The sequence below is a fragment of the Syngnathus typhle genome, linkage group LG2 (genome assembly GCF_033458585.1).
Source record: "Syngnathus typhle isolate RoL2023-S1 ecotype Sweden linkage group LG2, RoL_Styp_1.0, whole genome shotgun sequence".
In the NCBI taxonomy this organism is placed as follows: domain Eukaryota; kingdom Metazoa; phylum Chordata; class Actinopteri; order Syngnathiformes; family Syngnathidae; genus Syngnathus; species Syngnathus typhle.
Genome location: NC_083739.1, coordinates 7,365,491 through 7,383,908, shown reverse-complemented (window position 1 = coordinate 7,383,908; position 18,418 = coordinate 7,365,491). Strand labels below are relative to the sequence as shown.

Here is an 18,418-nt window from a genome sequence, read left to right as displayed (position 1 = left end):
TGATGTGCTTTCCAAGCTGCTTGGTAATTCTAGTCTTGAAGAAGAAACAGTTTTTACAAACTTGGCTAATAAAGACGATTCTGATTCCATAAATTTCTATAAATTAAATTATAAATTATAAATTAAGGGGGACATTTAATTACAGGATTAGGAAGGCACGTACAACAAAAAGGACATTCTGTATTTCAATATGTGGAGTTAAATTATGGAATACTTTGGAGGAAACGCTCAGGGAATGTTCAAACATCTATCAGATTAAAAAAAGATATAAAGAAGAAATTATTTTTACAAGGTACAGGAATGAGGGTGTATAAGTAATAAGGGGTGCTTAGTAATTATTGATTTACGTTTCTTTGTTGGTTTTGTTTGTCTGTTTGTCTTGTTCAGGCTGTTTTTTATTTTGTTTTTATTTGGTTTATTTCTACCATTCAGGTATTTTGTGTTGTATTTGAGGTATGTATGAATGTTAAGTGTCTGTGTGTGAAATATACGTACGTATTAATAGTGTGTTGGTGCATGTTTAGTGTCTAGTGAGCAGCAGGTGGGGGATAATTTAGTAATTTAGTACTTTGTTGGGATAACTGAGGCAAAATGATTTATGGCTGGGTATTTAGGGATTATTAAATAGGGGGTGGGATTAAATAAGTTATACTTCTTCCTACTCCTTTTCAGACATGTGAATGTGACTTATGGTTCTTTTGCGGCTATATGTATATGTATGAATGTAGGTACGTCTGTATGTGTATATGCATGTATTTTGTCATGTCCTTTATTGTGTACAATAAGCTTATTCTTCTTTTTTCACATGTTTGAAATAAATAAATAAACGAATAAAGCTTACGGACAGAATCAGTGCCAAACGGTCAACAATTGACAAAGTGGTGCTTTTTCCCTATAGCGACAGAATTCATCAATGGAGCATTTCCCAGGGTGTGTGCTCTGATGCACTCAGAGAGTGTTGATTGATTACCAATACGTAACTTGAAGACTTCTAGGGGTAGATCGGCTTCTTTTTTGCTGAGATCTGCAGTTTAAAATTTGCATACCAGCCGACTTAAAATGCAAGGCAGCCTTTTCCTAAAAAGTTGCTTCCAACACATTTGACTGCTCTCCCCCATGTGTGGCTCAGTGCTTGGAGCTCAAATTTCAGGTAGCCACTTGTCAAATTCCCAGTGGGCCAGGCTATCTGATGCCTCCAGCCGCCCAGCTGTAACTAAAGCAGGCAGGTGTGTGTATGCGTGTGTGGATGAGAGAAAGATGAAACAATTAGAAAATGAAATCACTCCACTGTAATCTTTTCATTCGGGGGAGCTGAGGATTTGTATGCACGGAGGTGTGCTTGACAGCAGGTATCTATTCAACTCATTCCCAGGGGCTGTGATGTCGAAACGATTCGGAGTGCAACTTACTGTGACAGTGAGGAAGTAGGCGTCAGTAATACTTTCCAAGCAGTTTCCTGCATCAGTTTATTTGAACAGGTTTTCAGTTCCTTTTTCCTTTTCTATACGATCACCAACCCCGTAGCATTTAAAAATGTTTTGTGCATCATCAGGAATTTGTTAATGCCACCATGTTCGATAATCAGCTACTAGCTGAGGACATTGTAGCCAAAGCTCCTCAAATATTTCCTCCATATTCTAGGTGCTGTCTAATCTTTTAATGCCATTTTGTCTTGTGCACCATATCCAATCGCTCATCATAAGTCGGAGCGCACTGTATTCCTTCTGGTCAATTGCAACGAACCACTCGACTGACATTGTAGGTTATGTCACACTATCCGGCAAGACAAATAGAAATTCGGACATGCCAGACTTTCATCGAGGTGGTCGTGAGCGACCGTTTGGCAAACATTTGTGACGGCCGCTTAGTGGAGTAGAGGCTTCACTTAATTCAAGCATTATTTAAGCAAAGGGTCATGGGGTCAAGAAAAAGGTGGCTCGAGATGCGTGCCTCGACAGTAAACAGGTATTCATGGTTTTGAGTTTAGACCTACAAAAAGTCAGTTATGAGTGGAACAATGTAATTGAACCCCCCAAATGCTGTTTCGTAACTAAAACCAAATTAAAAGAGGAAAATTGGTTACTTGTTACATGCAGAGAAAATATCATAACTTGAAGCAAACTAAAAGGCAAAAGCGTGTGTTTTTTGTAAGCTCTCGGCTTGAGCATCTGTGCTTCACTGTCAGAGCACATCACTCGCCAAATGCTATTTGAAGCATCGCTCTCAAACAACTGCACCCCATTTGCAGATTGAGAGAAAGAAAAAGCAAGGAAATGCAGAGAAATTATGGTTATGATAGCAAAGTCCTCAGAAAAAAAACAGACACAACTTGACCGTTCATTCTTATACACAAGCAATATGTAATGTGAAACCAGGAAGTGGATCGATTGCGGGAGGAATAAAAATAATTGCGTTAGCTAGAGAGGTTGATTGAAGTGGGCCAAATGGAGGAAGATGAGGTGAGGTAAACGATCTTATAAATCAGAGGGGATTGGAACCCCCTAGCTGGGAGAAGAAATGGGAAAGACGGCATCGGCTTTCTGCCAGCTTAGACAAAGCGCGGAATGGAATGAACCCAAAGACTTAATACCTTGATCCAACAATCTCCAAACAATGGATTACATTTTGTTCATAATATAATGGAAATAATGCAGAATTATTGTTTACAGAGGCCTGCAGAGGGAAGTCCTCTCTATTAAATGTACAGATTGGACTGAGATCAAAAAGTTTGATTCTGGAGTCAATCAGACATAACTCAGAGAACCGCTATGTTTACAGTGGTTGAAGATTTAAGTGGCTATCTGAAAACTCTGCTCTATAAGGTTGGGGCTTATCAATAATGAGATATTCTTAGTTCACACTAGGCCTTGTGAAGCTGCAACCAAATAAAAGGTCTTATGTTAAAATGTCACTTTGGTCTGTTAAGATGCATTTGATCATTTGATTTCAGCAAATCCAAAATTCAAATCCGGAAATGAACATGACTCTTTTCAGTTCTTTACAAACTGTGAAAGGACTTAAAACAGTGCCATGCATAATTTGGAAAACACTACTTGCCCGTTTGAATTTTTGTTTTTCACACTGAATAAAGATCTTTGCACGATACAATTTCAATTCACTTTTGTAGTTGAAAGAACATGTGAAGATGATTTACAGTTTATTAGCGTACGAATGTGTGTGGGTGTTACAATCATCCACATTAACAGACTAAGTGCATACGTATGTATGTGATGTGGTGGAAATTAGCTGCAAAGCTAGTGTAGAAATAATGGAACTGAATATTGGCCCGTTTCCCTAGAAACTCATTTTATTTTATTTGTACTGCAATATACTTTCCATTACAATTCTAACCAACAGTTGTTCCCACATAGCGCATGTAAACTTGAACCTATGGTTTATGTGGCAAACGCTTCCTGGAGTCAACATTTCCAATCATCCTTCCACCAATGTCCACTAAAACACCGTCATGCATCAGTAACATTATCTTGCAGATAAAAAAAAGTGTTCAAGTAAACTCATAAACCAATCGTAAAACAAGGGCACACTGTTGTCTGTTTATGAGAGGTGAGCCTGTGGGTTGCATATGCCGACTTTATTGAGCGTAAATGTGCCTGTGAGCTAGCTCAGTGTATTTCTCTATGTCGTCTGATCTGCTGCCAAGGGCCTGAAGCTCTCCTTCACACTCCCCCTCTCATTCCTGCTCTTATCATGCTCCTTCTGCTTTATCAGAAGGATTAATTAGAAACTAAAATGGTAGAAACTTGAATGGAAAACATCTCAGTCGCTATAATGGTTGGATGAGTGGGGTGCATTTTGCATAGAAAAGTCTTAGTCCACTTATTTAAAAAAAAAAAAAAAAAACATGTATAACTGCATACACAGACTGGAGATGGCATTTGAATGATATTTTCCAATTGCTTAGAGTGGGCTTCTTTTTTTAAAAGAAAAACAAAATTGAGGTATCGATGTTTGTGGCTACTACAGACAAAGCTCATCTTTCGTGTTTCCTTTCCAATACTTTAACTGGGTTTCCATGGAAACTGCTCTTCTCAGATGTCACTCCATTTTAATTTAGGATGGAAAACAGTTAGTCAAATCCTGAAGTGAAAATAAACATCAAGATGAACTCAAAATAGAGATTAGAAAGACGTTAGACTAAATGTCTGTATACGAAGCGAGAGAACAGTTTGTATAACAAAGCATCTATTTAGCATCTCATTTGACTTTCAGTACAATGGTAATTGCTCTATTGTAATTTTAGAGAAGAACAGTAAATAATAAATACGGTGGTCCTAAAATATTTACTGTAAGGGCTTAATGCAAAAGAAAATACAATAGAGTCTCTAATCACGGTTCTATACCAGTGGTGCGGGGCAATTTACAAACAAAGAAAAACAAAATCACAAAATATTCTGCCTCACACAATTATTCCCAATATTTTTTTGTCTCAAATACAGATATGGCATCCACCAGAGATTCTGAATAGGTTAAACCCAGTTCTTACCGTAATAAACCTTGAAATATTATCGGGCTGACTTCTTTTTCCAACCTCAAACATGAAAGCACTTGCCCCACTTTCAATTTACAAACAATCATTTAAAAGTGATAATGATAACATGGATTCCCCCAACATGAACAAAGGGACGGGAGGAAAGACAGACCAATTTAAAAGATTGCGGGAGGGAAACAAAGCAAGCCAGTCGGCTACTAGTTATCAGTCGGCCCCAAAATGGCCCTTTAATTAAAAACAGGAGGTAATGAACACACTGGGAAATGTGATTAGCAGCTAATGCCTCATGCTGTGAACTGATGGGTCTCCCTGGTCAGCCTTTTGAAAGTTAGCATGAATGGAACACTGCTGCGTGAGGAAATCAGAGACCATTGACCTCTATGGAAATCAACAATTAGTAGGGCTTTTATTCCTGTTGATAATTTTGGATCTGGCTTCTTAGTACTGGAGGCTGGTCCCAGATGATCCTTGTGTCGAATACAGTCTTGCACATTGCTTTTGGTTCATCAAAAAGTCTGCGATTCACTTGCAAAGGGAGTTGGGCACATTGAGCTGGGAGAGCTTGTCTTGGAGTAGAACTGGGAGGATGGAGTTAAAGGGCTGAGCGGAAGTCCATAAACAGGATCCTGGCATAGTTTCCAGAGGAGTCTCAATGCTGCAAAGGTGAACGGCCAGGTTGATTGCATTGTCTAGTGTGATTGACTTGAATTTTGGGAGGACAATGTGGTCAACTTCATGACTACACTGATGTCTGATGTTTAAGTCTCAAAACGCAGGGCCATTCTCACTCAAATGACCTTTTTTCGCATCCATTCATACGTAAACACTTAAAACATGCGAGCCTGCATTTTCAAGCGAACTCCAGCTTGTTTACAAACAAAGGGGTCCATCCTGCAGAACATGCATTGGAGGACTTACGCAAGGTAAAAATCTATAACTTCAGATACCAGGTTGGCTCAAGTAGAAAGAAACGAGCCTTCCAAATCAATGAATTCATTTAGGTCCAAAACAAATCTTTTATCCATTAGGCAAATAATGAATGCGACTGATCCACTGATCGGAAGGAGCTTACTGATAAACTGTGTGTGAAACCTCTAAAACCTCACTAGGACAGGAGCAGTAATCCTGCTAGCCACAATATGCTAAACAATGTGCAAGTCTGTCCAAGTCTCATCATTTTCGTTGGACACTTTGCTCTCTATGCTGCAGTGTGAGCATGAATTTGAATATATTACAAGTCCACAGAGAGGCTGAAAAGCAGAATTGGGTCATCTCTACTACACTGCTATTTAGTTGTCTGCAAGTTTTACCCATACTTGTCCTAAAGAGTGGAGAGCACTTAATGATCTGGGAATTGGTTTCTCTAGGGTCGGGGTTGTTCTTCATACAAAATTAAGCAGTTATCGGCGATGTGTTAAGGATGGGTTGTCCTACCTTCCAGAAGTTGTCAACCTTGCCGTAGACTAGAGACTGATTTTGTCTCTTGATGTCATCAATGTGTTTGATGTCGCTGGCATTAAGATGTTGCTCCACTACAAAGCCCAGGAAGCTGTTGTCTGGAGTGTGAGCTGGAAAGGAGAAAAGCAATGATTTATTTTCATACAAACTAAAGGAGTTTTTCATTATTCATTATTTTGTTGGGTGCCTTAAATCAGAAGCTTTATGGCACTTTAAGTATTCCAAGGATAAAGATGACAGAATATGCCTCTGTATTTTTACACACATTTTACCCCTAATAAGAACCTAATTTTTGTGTGACAAGTTGGCACAGAAGGATGAAGGTCTGCACAGAACTACTCTTCCTGAATGCTGGCATTTTGCACCCTCTGTGATGTTTTGTTTTTAACAGATTTGTGATTACTAAGGTAACTAAAATCCAGGCTGCATCCATACCATGAGTGTACTTTGCTTCTCGCACAAAGAAGACAAGTGGTATAGGAAATAGATGATTCAGTTGGAAATTAGAAAAGGATAGCCCGAAAAAAATAAAAGATCATTTGTTCTTGAAAGAGAGCAAAAAATAAAAAGTGTCTGGGGTTGTTATAGTGTGTATTTGTGGGAACCTAATACTGTGGTCAGACCAAACGCAAGCTAAACATTTCTGTCGGCCTGTTTCCATATATAGGCATTACAGTTTGCACGGTCAGGCGCAGTTGCGTGTCGTTTGAAGCAAAAATTTTGTTCCCCTCTCCTATTTTGCTGAGGTGGGCTAAAGTAAACGTTTGGAGGCGGAGACAGACACACACACACACACATAATATCTGAGACTATATCACTGCGAAGAGCTTAGAAGTATACAACACAGCCAGTTTCAAATACAGGCCGGGGTCGAGACCAAAAAGGAGCAGGGAAATGGTGAGAAAGAAAGTGTAAGAAGATTGACTTGTTTCGAGCTGTTGAACTGTTAACCAAGATAGCTCAGCCAACACAATCACAGGTCACCACATTGACTTGCATTATCTGTTTCTGTCAGAGAACCCCCTCCTCTTCTCCACTTAACGCAACCCTGATGTAGTCAGTCACTTCTGTCAACAAACACGCGATATTTCTCGTTCGGTCTGAACCTAGCATTATGGTGTTGCTGTGGTCTAAGTTCACTTACCAGAGGCCAATTTTGGTTGGCTTTTCCAAAGGAAATCGGTTTCGCAGAGAAAATAATAATGTTGGAACCTGTTTATGTTAAAACACCTGCTCTAGATCTCAAATGTATCTTAACTGATGTCCATAATTTATTATTTATTATTACTCTTATTATTTATTGTTTGTGCCTTTTTGTTTATGATGTTTTTTACTTTTGCGCTATGCTTGCTGGCTCCGTTTTGCTCCTCTTATTTATTGTGTTATCTGTTTATTTATTATTTATTCATCACTCTTACTATTGATTGTTTGAATTTTTGCCTTCTTGTTTTTATATTGTGTCGCGTACTTGTATGTCTATCGTGTTATGTGTCTCGTCACCGTGGGATAGAGAAAAACGTAATTTCGGTCTCTTTGTGTGTTGTGACATGTGGAGAGATTGACAATAAAGCTGACTTTGACTTTGATAACTTAAATGCATGTGATGTTTTGAGATTAATAATACGTTTCTCCAAAGCGTTTCATTTGTACAATGTGATTTTTTTGTAAACTGTGATGCAGCCTGTCTTAACTCAGGAGCCTGACACACTTTCCTGTCTGGACATGTTGACTAAGTAAGACGTACGCTGTTTTTTGTCTGGGAAGGGTGCCATACACTTGCTACTACTACGATGAAAGGTTGTCTTCACGCTGCAAGTGATTACAAATGTCAGTAGTTGGCATGCAGTCGGTTTGCGCATTAGATTTTGTTCCGTTTGCTTTTGTACTGCCAAGCAATGTTACGCACAGTGGAGGCTTTTGTCTGCTCTGCCATATGATTTCAGGGACTTTGTATCACATGTGAGGGTTAGAGCACAGGAAGCTAAAAGCAGTAAGACCTGTCAGGCAATTCTAATTCTGAGTGTTTGTTTGTGAGTTGTTTTACTTTATGAAGCTAAAATACCTGAAACAAACTCATTAACATCAATGTATTTATTATCTGTAAAATGTTCTCCACCAGGTTGTAGGTTTAAACAACACAGAGGTCAAAAGGGCCACTTGGAAATGAGTCAACTTTAATTGATTAAAAGGCGATTTTTTTTTCTTTTACTTGTTCCAAGCAATTACAGTGGACTCCCCGTATATTGTGCTTGCTGTCAGTCAAACCATCCAGCAACCACTTATTCTCGGCAGACTAATCAATATTTTGAAGCTGATGTAATCCCTCCTCAGCTGTTTACGTTTTTCTTTTTATAGACCACGGTGACACCCAGCGGGTCTTTAAAAAAACAAAACAAAAAAAAAGAAGCCAATGCTGATTTACAATGAAATGAAATAAATTTATTAGATTGACGGTCGAGAAGTTGAAGGAATCAAGTCGTAAATATTTTGAAATTGCCATTGATTTGGAAAATAGTTTAGTATTTGTCAAGATTTTGGGGTGGGCCACAACAGTAGAATAAAACGGCTCTCTACATTCAGGGCCAAAATAACAGCAATTTGTAGTAACATGGTGACAACTTTTGAAGCAGTTACTTGAAGATCAAAATGATAAGTTTGGACCTTGACTCGTGACAGAAGAGGGAAAAAATATTTTGCTTTTGAATTATTAACTGTGGCACAGTGGCCGACTGGTTAGCACATTCACCTGACCTTCAGAGGTCATGCGTTCAAGTCCGAGCTCCAACCTTCCTGTGTGACGTTTGCAAATGTGGCCTGTGGTGTGTTTTCCCTGGGCACTGCGGCTTCCTTTCACGTTCCAAAAACACGGTAGGTAAACTGAAGACTGAATTATTCGTAGGTGTGAATGTGAAAGAGAATGGTCGTCTCTGTATGTGCCCAGTAATTGGCTGCCAACCAGTCTAGGATATACACCACCTCACGCCCAAAGTTAGCTGGGATATGCTCCAGGACACACTAGTAAGGTTGAGCACTCCAGAAAATGGAAAAATGATTGAATTATCTACATTTGCCACAGTTTCTTTGCATGAAATGAAATATGAAAAGAACTATATTCCTATCTTCTTTTTTACAATTATTTATTTATTAGTTGTGGTGTTTGCAATCAGGGGTGGGGCACCCAGAAGGAATGTGGGTACAACAAGTACAAGCTAATCCTTGTGCAATGCAGAACTGCACACGCTAATCAGTGCTGATCGTTGCCAACTATGTCTTTGTTACCGGCTGATTAGGGCGGGTATTTAAACCCTGCAAGCCCATCAGTCTGCAGTGGTTCGTCTGCCTCCATACTTGGTTCTGTTCTGGCATGAATCTAAGTGCAGTTTTGTCCGTTATGTACACCATTTAAAATTTTCTGTATGCATCCCAGCCTTCTTTTAGCCATATAGAAAGTTATCGGAAGTGTTGTGTTGAGGGATTCATAGCGTGTGGTTTTCTCTCGACTTACGAAACATGGTGTTAAACTGCTGAGGATTGAGGTTCCACTTCCCCCATGGTGTCTTGTGACCTTTGGACTGGGCATAATGGGCGTGATTGAATTCTGGTTCTGTTCCAAAGGAATCCAACACCCTCAACATGCACCTGCAGAGAGGACAAAAAAGGTTTAGTGCACAGCAACAGAGACTAAAACAGTGATATAAACAAGTTATATATAAACAAGTTATATAACAAAACCACTGATGTTATTAAGTATTTTCTTTGTCAGTTCAAGGGTGGCTATCATGACGTAATGCCAATGTTTCTGGTTCCACACCCAATTTGAAGTACTTAGTAAATGGCATTTGTTCCAACACATTTTTTCTCATTCAAGCTATTTAACAAGCATGACAAGCCGAGTAGTGAATGGACAAACGTGCTGTATAAGAAGTTGGACAATTCTCCATGAATGGTCGGAAATATTAAAAAAAATAATACAGTAAATACAATGCGAGGCATACTCTTAACTTTCAACAACAAAAGTGTAAATGACGAGTTTGAAAATATTATATCTGTCAATATTTAGTTATGGGTCCTAATAATCAAATTGATGGACAATCACTGATAAAAATAGAAACCCAAATAAGCAGAGAAACAAGGTCAGTTTTGTCAAGATTCTTTTTTTGTTTTATTGTTGTAACCACCGAGCAGACCTACATTGTGTATTATTATTTTACTGGTTGAAATGACTAAATGGATCAAGGGAGCAACATTTACAATCATAAATCAAAAAACATCGACAATCATCATAGGAGCACGATAGAATTCTATCTACATTTGCAATAACATTGAGTGCTTGGACATGAATAGCAGAGGAAATAAAAGAGTGAACAACAGCTGGAGCTTAGATAACATCTGGACTTTAGATTACGCCTTACTCTGACAAAGGGAACGGATGTAAACGGTGCTATCTCAAAGTGAACCAAAAAAAGCTGGTGACAAAGAGGAGGAACCACAGGGGTATTAAGTTCCCCCGATTTACTGCTGCTATTTTTTGCTGCCAGCATGAGCTGATGAGTGCTACTTCAAATAAAAACAAAGAGAACTCGCCTCCAGTTCTCAATGGAACAAGTGGACAGAAATCAGAATTGACAATCATACCAACAGCCTTTTGGTTTGCTTTGTAATGTATGAGAAGACAATAGACACATTGTCTCTACTACAGCCCAAAATGTCCTTTCTTTATTTTGTTTTAAGGTTGCGAGGGCTTATGTAGTGGTTTGCTGCTGGCTAGCCCTGGATCCAAATGAAAATAAGAGAGCCCTTGTAAAGAGTAAAAAGCATTGATTGTTAAGTTACTCTTGGAATGACACTTCATCACCAAGCAGCTAAATCGCACTTATCAATTAGTGTAATGATCCAAGCATGTTGCAAATGGTGCTTACATTGCTAAGCATAAATTGCACCCCCCACTTGAGAACAAGCTCTGAATGGCTTGCTTACAGACAAGTCTTTGGAAAAAAGGCATCTTAAAAAGAGATTTCTTCAGTTGGACAGTCTCACGTTTGAAGGGGAAGTCAAGTCAACAATTTTCCTTGGAGTTTATAGTACGTAATACGTTCTCAGTGCATGTGCTGTATTCTCATTAATATTGCATTTGTGGAATGAATTAAGCATATTGTTGTAGATAAATATCAAACTTGTTTACTCGATTTTCATTTTAATGGCTGCAGAGGTCCAACGATTACAGTAATTAGCAGGAAAAGCAAATTTTGCTTATGACTTGCTTGAATAAAACATTCTCAAAACATTAAGCTGCAGCTTCAAGGCCAGGATGCATTAGCGTGACAAAATGCTGAACGTGTGACTGTGTGTTTTGCCAACAAAGACGAATTCTGTGACTTCCAAGAAATTTTGCAAGTGGGTGTTTGGGTAGTCAAATCAAAAGAAAAGCAAAGTTCATACGACAGCAGTCCTGTCTGAAAATGGCCAGCGACATGAGCAGGTGTTCAATGAATGAAAACAAAGACAGAGTCAGTCTGAAGAATTGCCATTTATATAAGTAGTGGGGCGTGCGGCATAAGTAACATGGTTACTTTGGACACTGATGTGATTGCCTTTGTTTAAATCTAATTGTTCAATAGCACCCCTATTTTTCATGGCTATAAATAGCTGGGAGGGGCGCTGTGACGCCACTTCATTCCCATTGCTGCTGAGGTGAGTTGGGTCGTGCTGTGCACTTGCTATTAGCTAATTAGATTAAAAAGCTAACCTAACAATTTAGCTTTTAGCGCGCCCATCAGGCGTGTGTTTTGTGCAGAAGTGTCAAAAACAATCACATCTCCTGGCACTAATTTCCACAACACAACGCAGAGACCAGGAGATTTGGACTCTACAGTGGAACCCTGGAAGCCAACCGCCTCGGAACTCAATATTTGTTTTTCAAAGCAAAATGTCAGGAGCTGAAAAAGGGAATCATAGACAAGTATGAAAGAGGCGTTTGAGTGACGGACTTGGCATCGGAATTCAAAGTTACGAGATTGACCAGATCTTCATTTTTGAGGAATAGAGAGGTGATAAAAACTGCAAGTGTTGCTAAGAGGTTTATGAGGGGTTACCAGCGAAGTCCCAGTGGACAAAACAAAGAAAGGAAAAACCCTGACAAAATGTAGCCACCTGATTTTTTGACGTAAGAGGATTTCCCTTCCAAACAATGATTCGCCCCGCACCACCTCTGCATTTAAAGATTCAGCGCCACATCAATGTCAAGATTTCTTATTTCATTTATATTGTATACTCAACTCTGTGAATTTTCGCACTCTAATTGCATTGAAATCACTTGACAATAGAAACCTGCAAATTTCAGTGTTTTAATTGAAAATAGAAAACTACTTACTGATAGTGGACCCATGAAGGTCCAAGCGTTTTCTTAAACTGGGTGAGCCCCACAATATCAATGTAGATGAGCTCAACAACCTTGTCACCTTGAGTGGGGCAACTGGACTTATTCCCCATCACTCGCCGCATGATCCTGGAGAGAAATGTTTGCAGCCATTTAACAGTAACTGTGGGATACCTTCTTTAACAGAAGGATACAAAGAAATGTCTCCCTAAGTGTCCTTTGCTGTACTTACTCTTTGAGCTCAGCCAGGGAGGCAGAGATGCGGACATCGTGACCTAGCAGGTAAAGCGTGGTCATGAGGTCACTCCACTGGACCAACTCCCCCAGCGGGCCACCACTGAAGGCATTTTCTGCTATTTTGAAGCCTGACTCCTTTGTCAACAGACCCAAGTGCACCAAAACCTGATAAAAAAAAGAGAAAGTAAGTCATCCAAGGGTGCAATGTCAGGACACAACACTCCAGGGAAGATGTATAGGAAAACCTTAGCTCGATGGTCAAACGGTACAAATGGGCCTGTTGTGGCACAATGTGAATTTTGTGCACCAGCTCGGTCATCCTTGATCGGTATGCAGGTTAATTACACTAGGATGAAATATGTATATGTCTGCCCAACCTTTTAAAATGAAGAATCAAGGACTGTAGATTTTAATGTGCAAGCACAAATGGTAAGAACCAGGTTGAGGTCATACCTTTTAACTGAACGCACCTTTCATCTTCAGGATACAATGAAACACATACACACTTGCGACTTCCACTCTGTAAAACCGACCTGAGCAAGGTCAGCAAACTAAGCAACAGTTTTACATCTTTCTTTCATTATTTATTTGACAAAATGTCGGATAATAATTATAACAGAATAGCTTCATTTTTTTTTAGCAATTTTGTAAATCTACAACCATTTAAGGAATAACTTTATTTGTCATTCGTTCAATCATTTATGTGCAGGTTAGGGCTAGGAAATTGTAGCAAGATTTAAATTGATAAAAATGACAATATAGTGAATGAACAATTGTATATAGAAACAACAGTTTTACTTTCTTAAATGTATAAGAACATTTATAAAAATTATTAAAGGAATATAAAATGATTCCTTTATTTAGACTGAGAAAAAAAAATAGTACGAAACCCTATGTTGCACCAGTGTGCTACCTTCTTTCTCCTCCGTTTGGTCAGGTTCTGCTTGGCGGCCAACGATCGAATAGCACGGACCCATGGCTCAGCCATACGTTTGATCCTCAGCATCATCCAGCGGAACTCCTCCCGTTGAGACATCACACGGTATAGTTCCTCAAAACTGGTCCGGATCTCCGCCTAAATATTTGAAACAACGTGGATCCTCAGAAATGTCTATTTAGATCCGTATACACAATAAATTGGGCTAAGACAGAGTGAAAGACGAGAAGATGATCGGTAAGTATATGGCGCCATAGAACAAGGTTGCAGTGGTACATCAGCATCCCCTATAATAATGACAGGATATCATTTCTGCTGAACCTATTAAAATGTGAATCTGAATTAAAAAAACCAAAGCCTGTCAATTGTACTTCCTCACCACAGAGGGATCAGGTCTGTTGATGTGTTCAGAGAGGATAAAGAGTGATTAGTATTGATTCAACCACAGCCGTGAAACTGGGACTTTTTTTTCCCCCAGCACTTATACCATTCTCTGTCCCAGCACTTATGCTGTGGTCTGTCAGCCCAGAGAAACACTCCAAGTGGGATTTGAATGAACTGCTGCATGGATAAGACCATTTAAGATCATTCCCAATTAATGGGCCCCATAATTCTGGCTTTGGCAGTGGAAGTTGCTCATTCTTTGTTATGCTATTGAGAGACTGGGACTATTGCATGTTGTTACGTTGTTGCATTTGGGATCACAGTCATCACGGAAACTATAGCTACAAAAAATTAATTTGATATCGTTGTTTTAAGCCATCCAAAACGGTCTAAAATGTAACAAATGAGCTCTCAGCAGCAGCTTTTTGGAACAATCTTGATCTGTGACAAGCATAACAAGTAGAGATTCGGTAATATTGGGAAGCTCTGCGTTTTGTCATATACACCCTGGCTCATTCGCAGTTTTGATGCCTTTGTTTGAGGTGCAAAATACATTACGTAGCAAACAGCGAGACTAAACTGCTTATTATGAACAAAGCGAAAGATGACCGTAAGAACAGACCTAATACAAATTTCTCGATAAAAGCAACATTCCATGTGCCATACCTGCCCCCTCCTGTCCATGTCGTCATTCAAGCGCTTTGTCCTCCAAGGCAGATGAGGACACCAGTTCTCCACCTAACAAAAAATAATGATAACTTGCAGGTACTGACCGCATTCCTCAAAATTCAACACTTACAAAATGAGTAACCCGAACTAGTTCTCTTTCATATTCTAGCATAAAGTTAGACAGAAATAGCTGGTGCTCTTTTTATACACAAATTTTCTTATTAGAATAATCTAGTTTTTTTAATGCATTAAAGCATCAATGTAAACAAACCCTTAGATTAACAATAGTCAACCTTATCTATTGAAGAAAAGATGAAAAAAAAACATCAAGAAAGTGACAGCAAATGATCTGTTTGGAGGACTGAAAGAAAAGCCAACATGCAGATTGATTTAATTTTTAATCATAGTTTGTGGACATGATCTTGATTAAAAACAATCTTGCTCCCGTTACATGTCTGCCATCCTTGCAGTGTATGTACTCACTTCACTGAGGTAAATGAAGAAGGAACAGGTGGATCCATCCACACCATAATTGGTATAGCAAGAGTCTGAGCGCCACATCTCCTTCATCCACTAAATTAAGAATTAAAAGAAAAAAGAATGAAAACATTTTGTTGACTTGCATAAATCACAGTGACTGTTTGGTGTGTAGACTGATTTTACCTTGAGCTTGCCCTCACAATGAGGAAATCCATCCAAAGACGGCAGCTCACACTTCTCCTGGGCTCCATTAAGAAGATCTGATGAGAACAGCGATGGAAAGGGAAAGAAAATCAATAAGGTCAAGGGGATTGGTTACAAATCCTTTTATTGTCCAAGGAACATCATATTTCAGACTTGGGCAAGGAAGAAAAATCCTGCCGTGGTACATTCTCAATATCTGTGGATAGCTAATATGGCCGATGGCTACACAGACATAGCTTGAAAGCAAGTTTGGATTCAAGATCACCTTTTTGGATGCCCACCAACAATGACCTTTACATGCTGTGACAGCAACAGCCATTGCTGAATGCTAAATGAAGACAATGTTAAGTCTTACTGCTCAAGTAACAGAGTTTAAGAATTTGACACCCTATCATGGCCAAAATTATCATGCCCTGTATCTTAGCAAATAAATGTGAACAACAAAAATTATACACACGCTGAAAAAACTAGGTGTGTGGATTTCCTTGAATTTAGGTGATCGGTGTAGGCTTGTGAAGACCAATGCGGATAGAAGAATAAGACGAACATTAGTAATCAGCAGTTATTTTCCCTGAAGATATTTATGAACGATTTTAGAGGTGTTGGGTGAACGGCTCATTCCATGTTTTTTTTTACAAAACCTTCAAATCATGTTGCTTGTCACAGGAGAATGGGAACATCCAAACCAAGCAGAATGTGAGTCATAATGCATAACGACGACTGCAGTTAATAGCATAAACATGAAGCTGGCATCTTAGGACGAGGACAATGTCTGTAGTTTGGTCATATTTTTCATTGGAAAAAAACAATGGTACAAGAGTGACATGTAAAACAAGTAGGGTCGAGGAATAAAGCATTTCACAAGGAAATGAAACTTGGTCATTTCAATACTAGACTTGGTCTTTGATACGCACAGCACTGAAACTGGATTTTAATTGTGACTGAATGTAAGGTTTAGTAAAGGGGCTCATCTGGCCAGGATGATATTATACCAAATAAACTATTTTCAACCAGGATGCTTGCATTTTCAGTTTTATCAATTTGTTTTGAAGAAATCTGTGAATAATTCCACGTCTATCCGTTTGTCTGTCCATTTGCTCGTTCCTTTGCCGTCCACAACAGGAATAAAAGAAGATGCTATACGTATATTCTATCTTCTTCCCAGTCAACCAGGGAGTGCTAAATCTTCCTCTCTCTTTAATCAAGCGGAAGGGCCCCACTGCTGTGAAGCAGCTAAATATAGCACGCTTCAGATTCAAATATTGAGGTGTAGGTTGAAATACACTAGCCTCCTTCACCTCTCTAGAGTGAATGACTGATTGTCTATGATGGCCACCAAAAAGCTTATTCAGATCATGCAGAAATGAACTTGTTAGCATTGACTAGGGCACAGTGTCAAAGTCAAGGCCCGGGGGCCAGATACAGCCCGCCACATCATTTGATGTGGCCCGCGAAGACAAATAGTGCATCAAATTTGTGTGTCATTACTAGAATTGGAAAATGTCTTCACCTTTAATTTTTTTTTTTTTTTTTTTTTAATATTCAACCAGGTTTTACTCGTCTGATTTGAAAACGAGTTATTTGACAGTTTGTTTTGTAGCTTTTACTGTATATAATATGAGGTGCTCATACATTTATTTGGGTTGACAGTCATAATGGCCCTCCGAAAGAAGCTATGACTACGATGTGGCCCGTGGAAAAAATGAGTTTGACACCCCTGGACTAGGGTGCCATGATGGCAGATGGGTGTAACAGACCAAAATTCAACGTTGGAGCTAAAACAGAGAGTCATAAAACTGATAAAAGCAATAGAAAGAAAGATGGCACCAGGAAATGAAAGTGAGTTAAAGGGTGATGTAGCAATCCAGCAACATAAAATGACAAAACAAATGAGATCATAATTTGACAAATCCCAAATCGATTTAGGGCATCTGGTTTATGTTAAATGCGGTTTGCTTTTTATTCTCTTGTTTTCTTCATGTACTACGCAGCTGCTGTCAGAAGTGAAACATCCCCACTATATAACCTAAGTAGTATTTTTGAAAAATAGACATCATCAGACATCATCTTGGTTTAATGCAACAACCACTGCAACCTTTGGTTTTATTCCTTGGGAGAAGTTTGGCAGTTAAACAACTCTGTCTCCTTGACTTGACTACAGCCACAGTCAAAGTCCAAATGTTGTAAGGCACTTAAGGGTGGGAGCGGAAGGAAAGGACGGCTGAGGTTATTCTGTTACAGATCCTATCTAGCAAGACTCATGAAGAGGCAATAGAATCTCATAGCACCAGAAACACTCACTGGTACTTGAGAAAAGCTGTCCACCAGAAGGCAAATATGCAGCTGTTTATTAAAGCAAAGGGGCTTCCCAGAATAGAAAATAAAATGGGGAAGAAAAAAAAAAACTGCAGTGCTCTCAGTAAGGTTCTGGACTACAATAATCCAAGGTCTCTTCTTTTCTCTCTCAGCCCTTGCTAAAACATGCCGAAAATAAATCAGGGTTTTGTGCAACAGCAACCTGTTAATCACAGATTTTGCTCTTTAAAAGAAATTCACGTGATGGATGCAGGATTTGAAAATGATTGTAGGTCAGGGACACAAGAAAATCATGCTTTGGTGCAGTCATTGCTAAGCTCCGGCTCACGTTTCTCTCTTTTTCCACTTGTGCAGGAAGCTGCAGAGATGTGACCAAAGGGCTTATGTCATGTGACTGAGGAACCCATTGTGGTGGGAATCTGAATTGAAGCAAAGAAGGTCATTGATGAACACACTAAGCTAACTGAGAAATGTTTTCTGTTCCTCTTGAGGGCCAGTACTGAGGAAACTTGTATGTATTTCTTGTAAGTGATGCAAGAGAAATGCCGTGAACAACCAAGTGAGGAGTTGGATTATGAATTCAACATTGAGAGCAGACAAAATGGTAAATTATATATATTATATAGAGAGTTACTATATGTGATTTTATGAAAAACAGTGCAATTTTGATTTATCGGCTGGAAATGAACACTAAGTGACGAGGGTACTGCAACACACAAGCACCTATTTTGGTGTTTTGCGACTTCCTTTTTGATAGTTTAGAAGGATGTGGGTTGTGATGACAGCATTCTTCAGGCATTTATTTGCACTGAGTGTTTTATTTTCGTACGTGTAGTTATTACTATTG

General features: G+C 39.1%; 1 protein-coding gene across 1 annotated transcript in view; it reads right to left on the bottom strand.

The window, feature by feature from the left end:
* The window catches only part of mgat5 (alpha-1,6-mannosylglycoprotein 6-beta-N-acetylglucosaminyltransferase), a 60,522-nt gene that overhangs the window by 7,880 nt on the left and 34,224 nt on the right, over positions 1-18,418 (bottom strand). Inside the window, exons 4-11 of the mRNA XM_061297618.1 lie at positions 15,235-15,311; positions 15,055-15,144; positions 14,569-14,640; positions 13,495-13,656; positions 12,577-12,746; positions 12,339-12,473; positions 9,474-9,607; positions 5,945-6,078 (exon numbers count right to left, since the gene is read on the bottom strand). Of these exons, the coding sequence (XP_061153602.1) occupies positions 5,945-6,078; positions 9,474-9,607; positions 12,339-12,473; positions 12,577-12,746; positions 13,495-13,656; positions 14,569-14,640; positions 15,055-15,144; positions 15,235-15,311 (974 nt within the window). The remainder of the gene's footprint in view (positions 1-5,944; positions 6,079-9,473; positions 9,608-12,338; positions 12,474-12,576; positions 12,747-13,494; positions 13,657-14,568; positions 14,641-15,054; positions 15,145-15,234; positions 15,312-18,418) is intronic.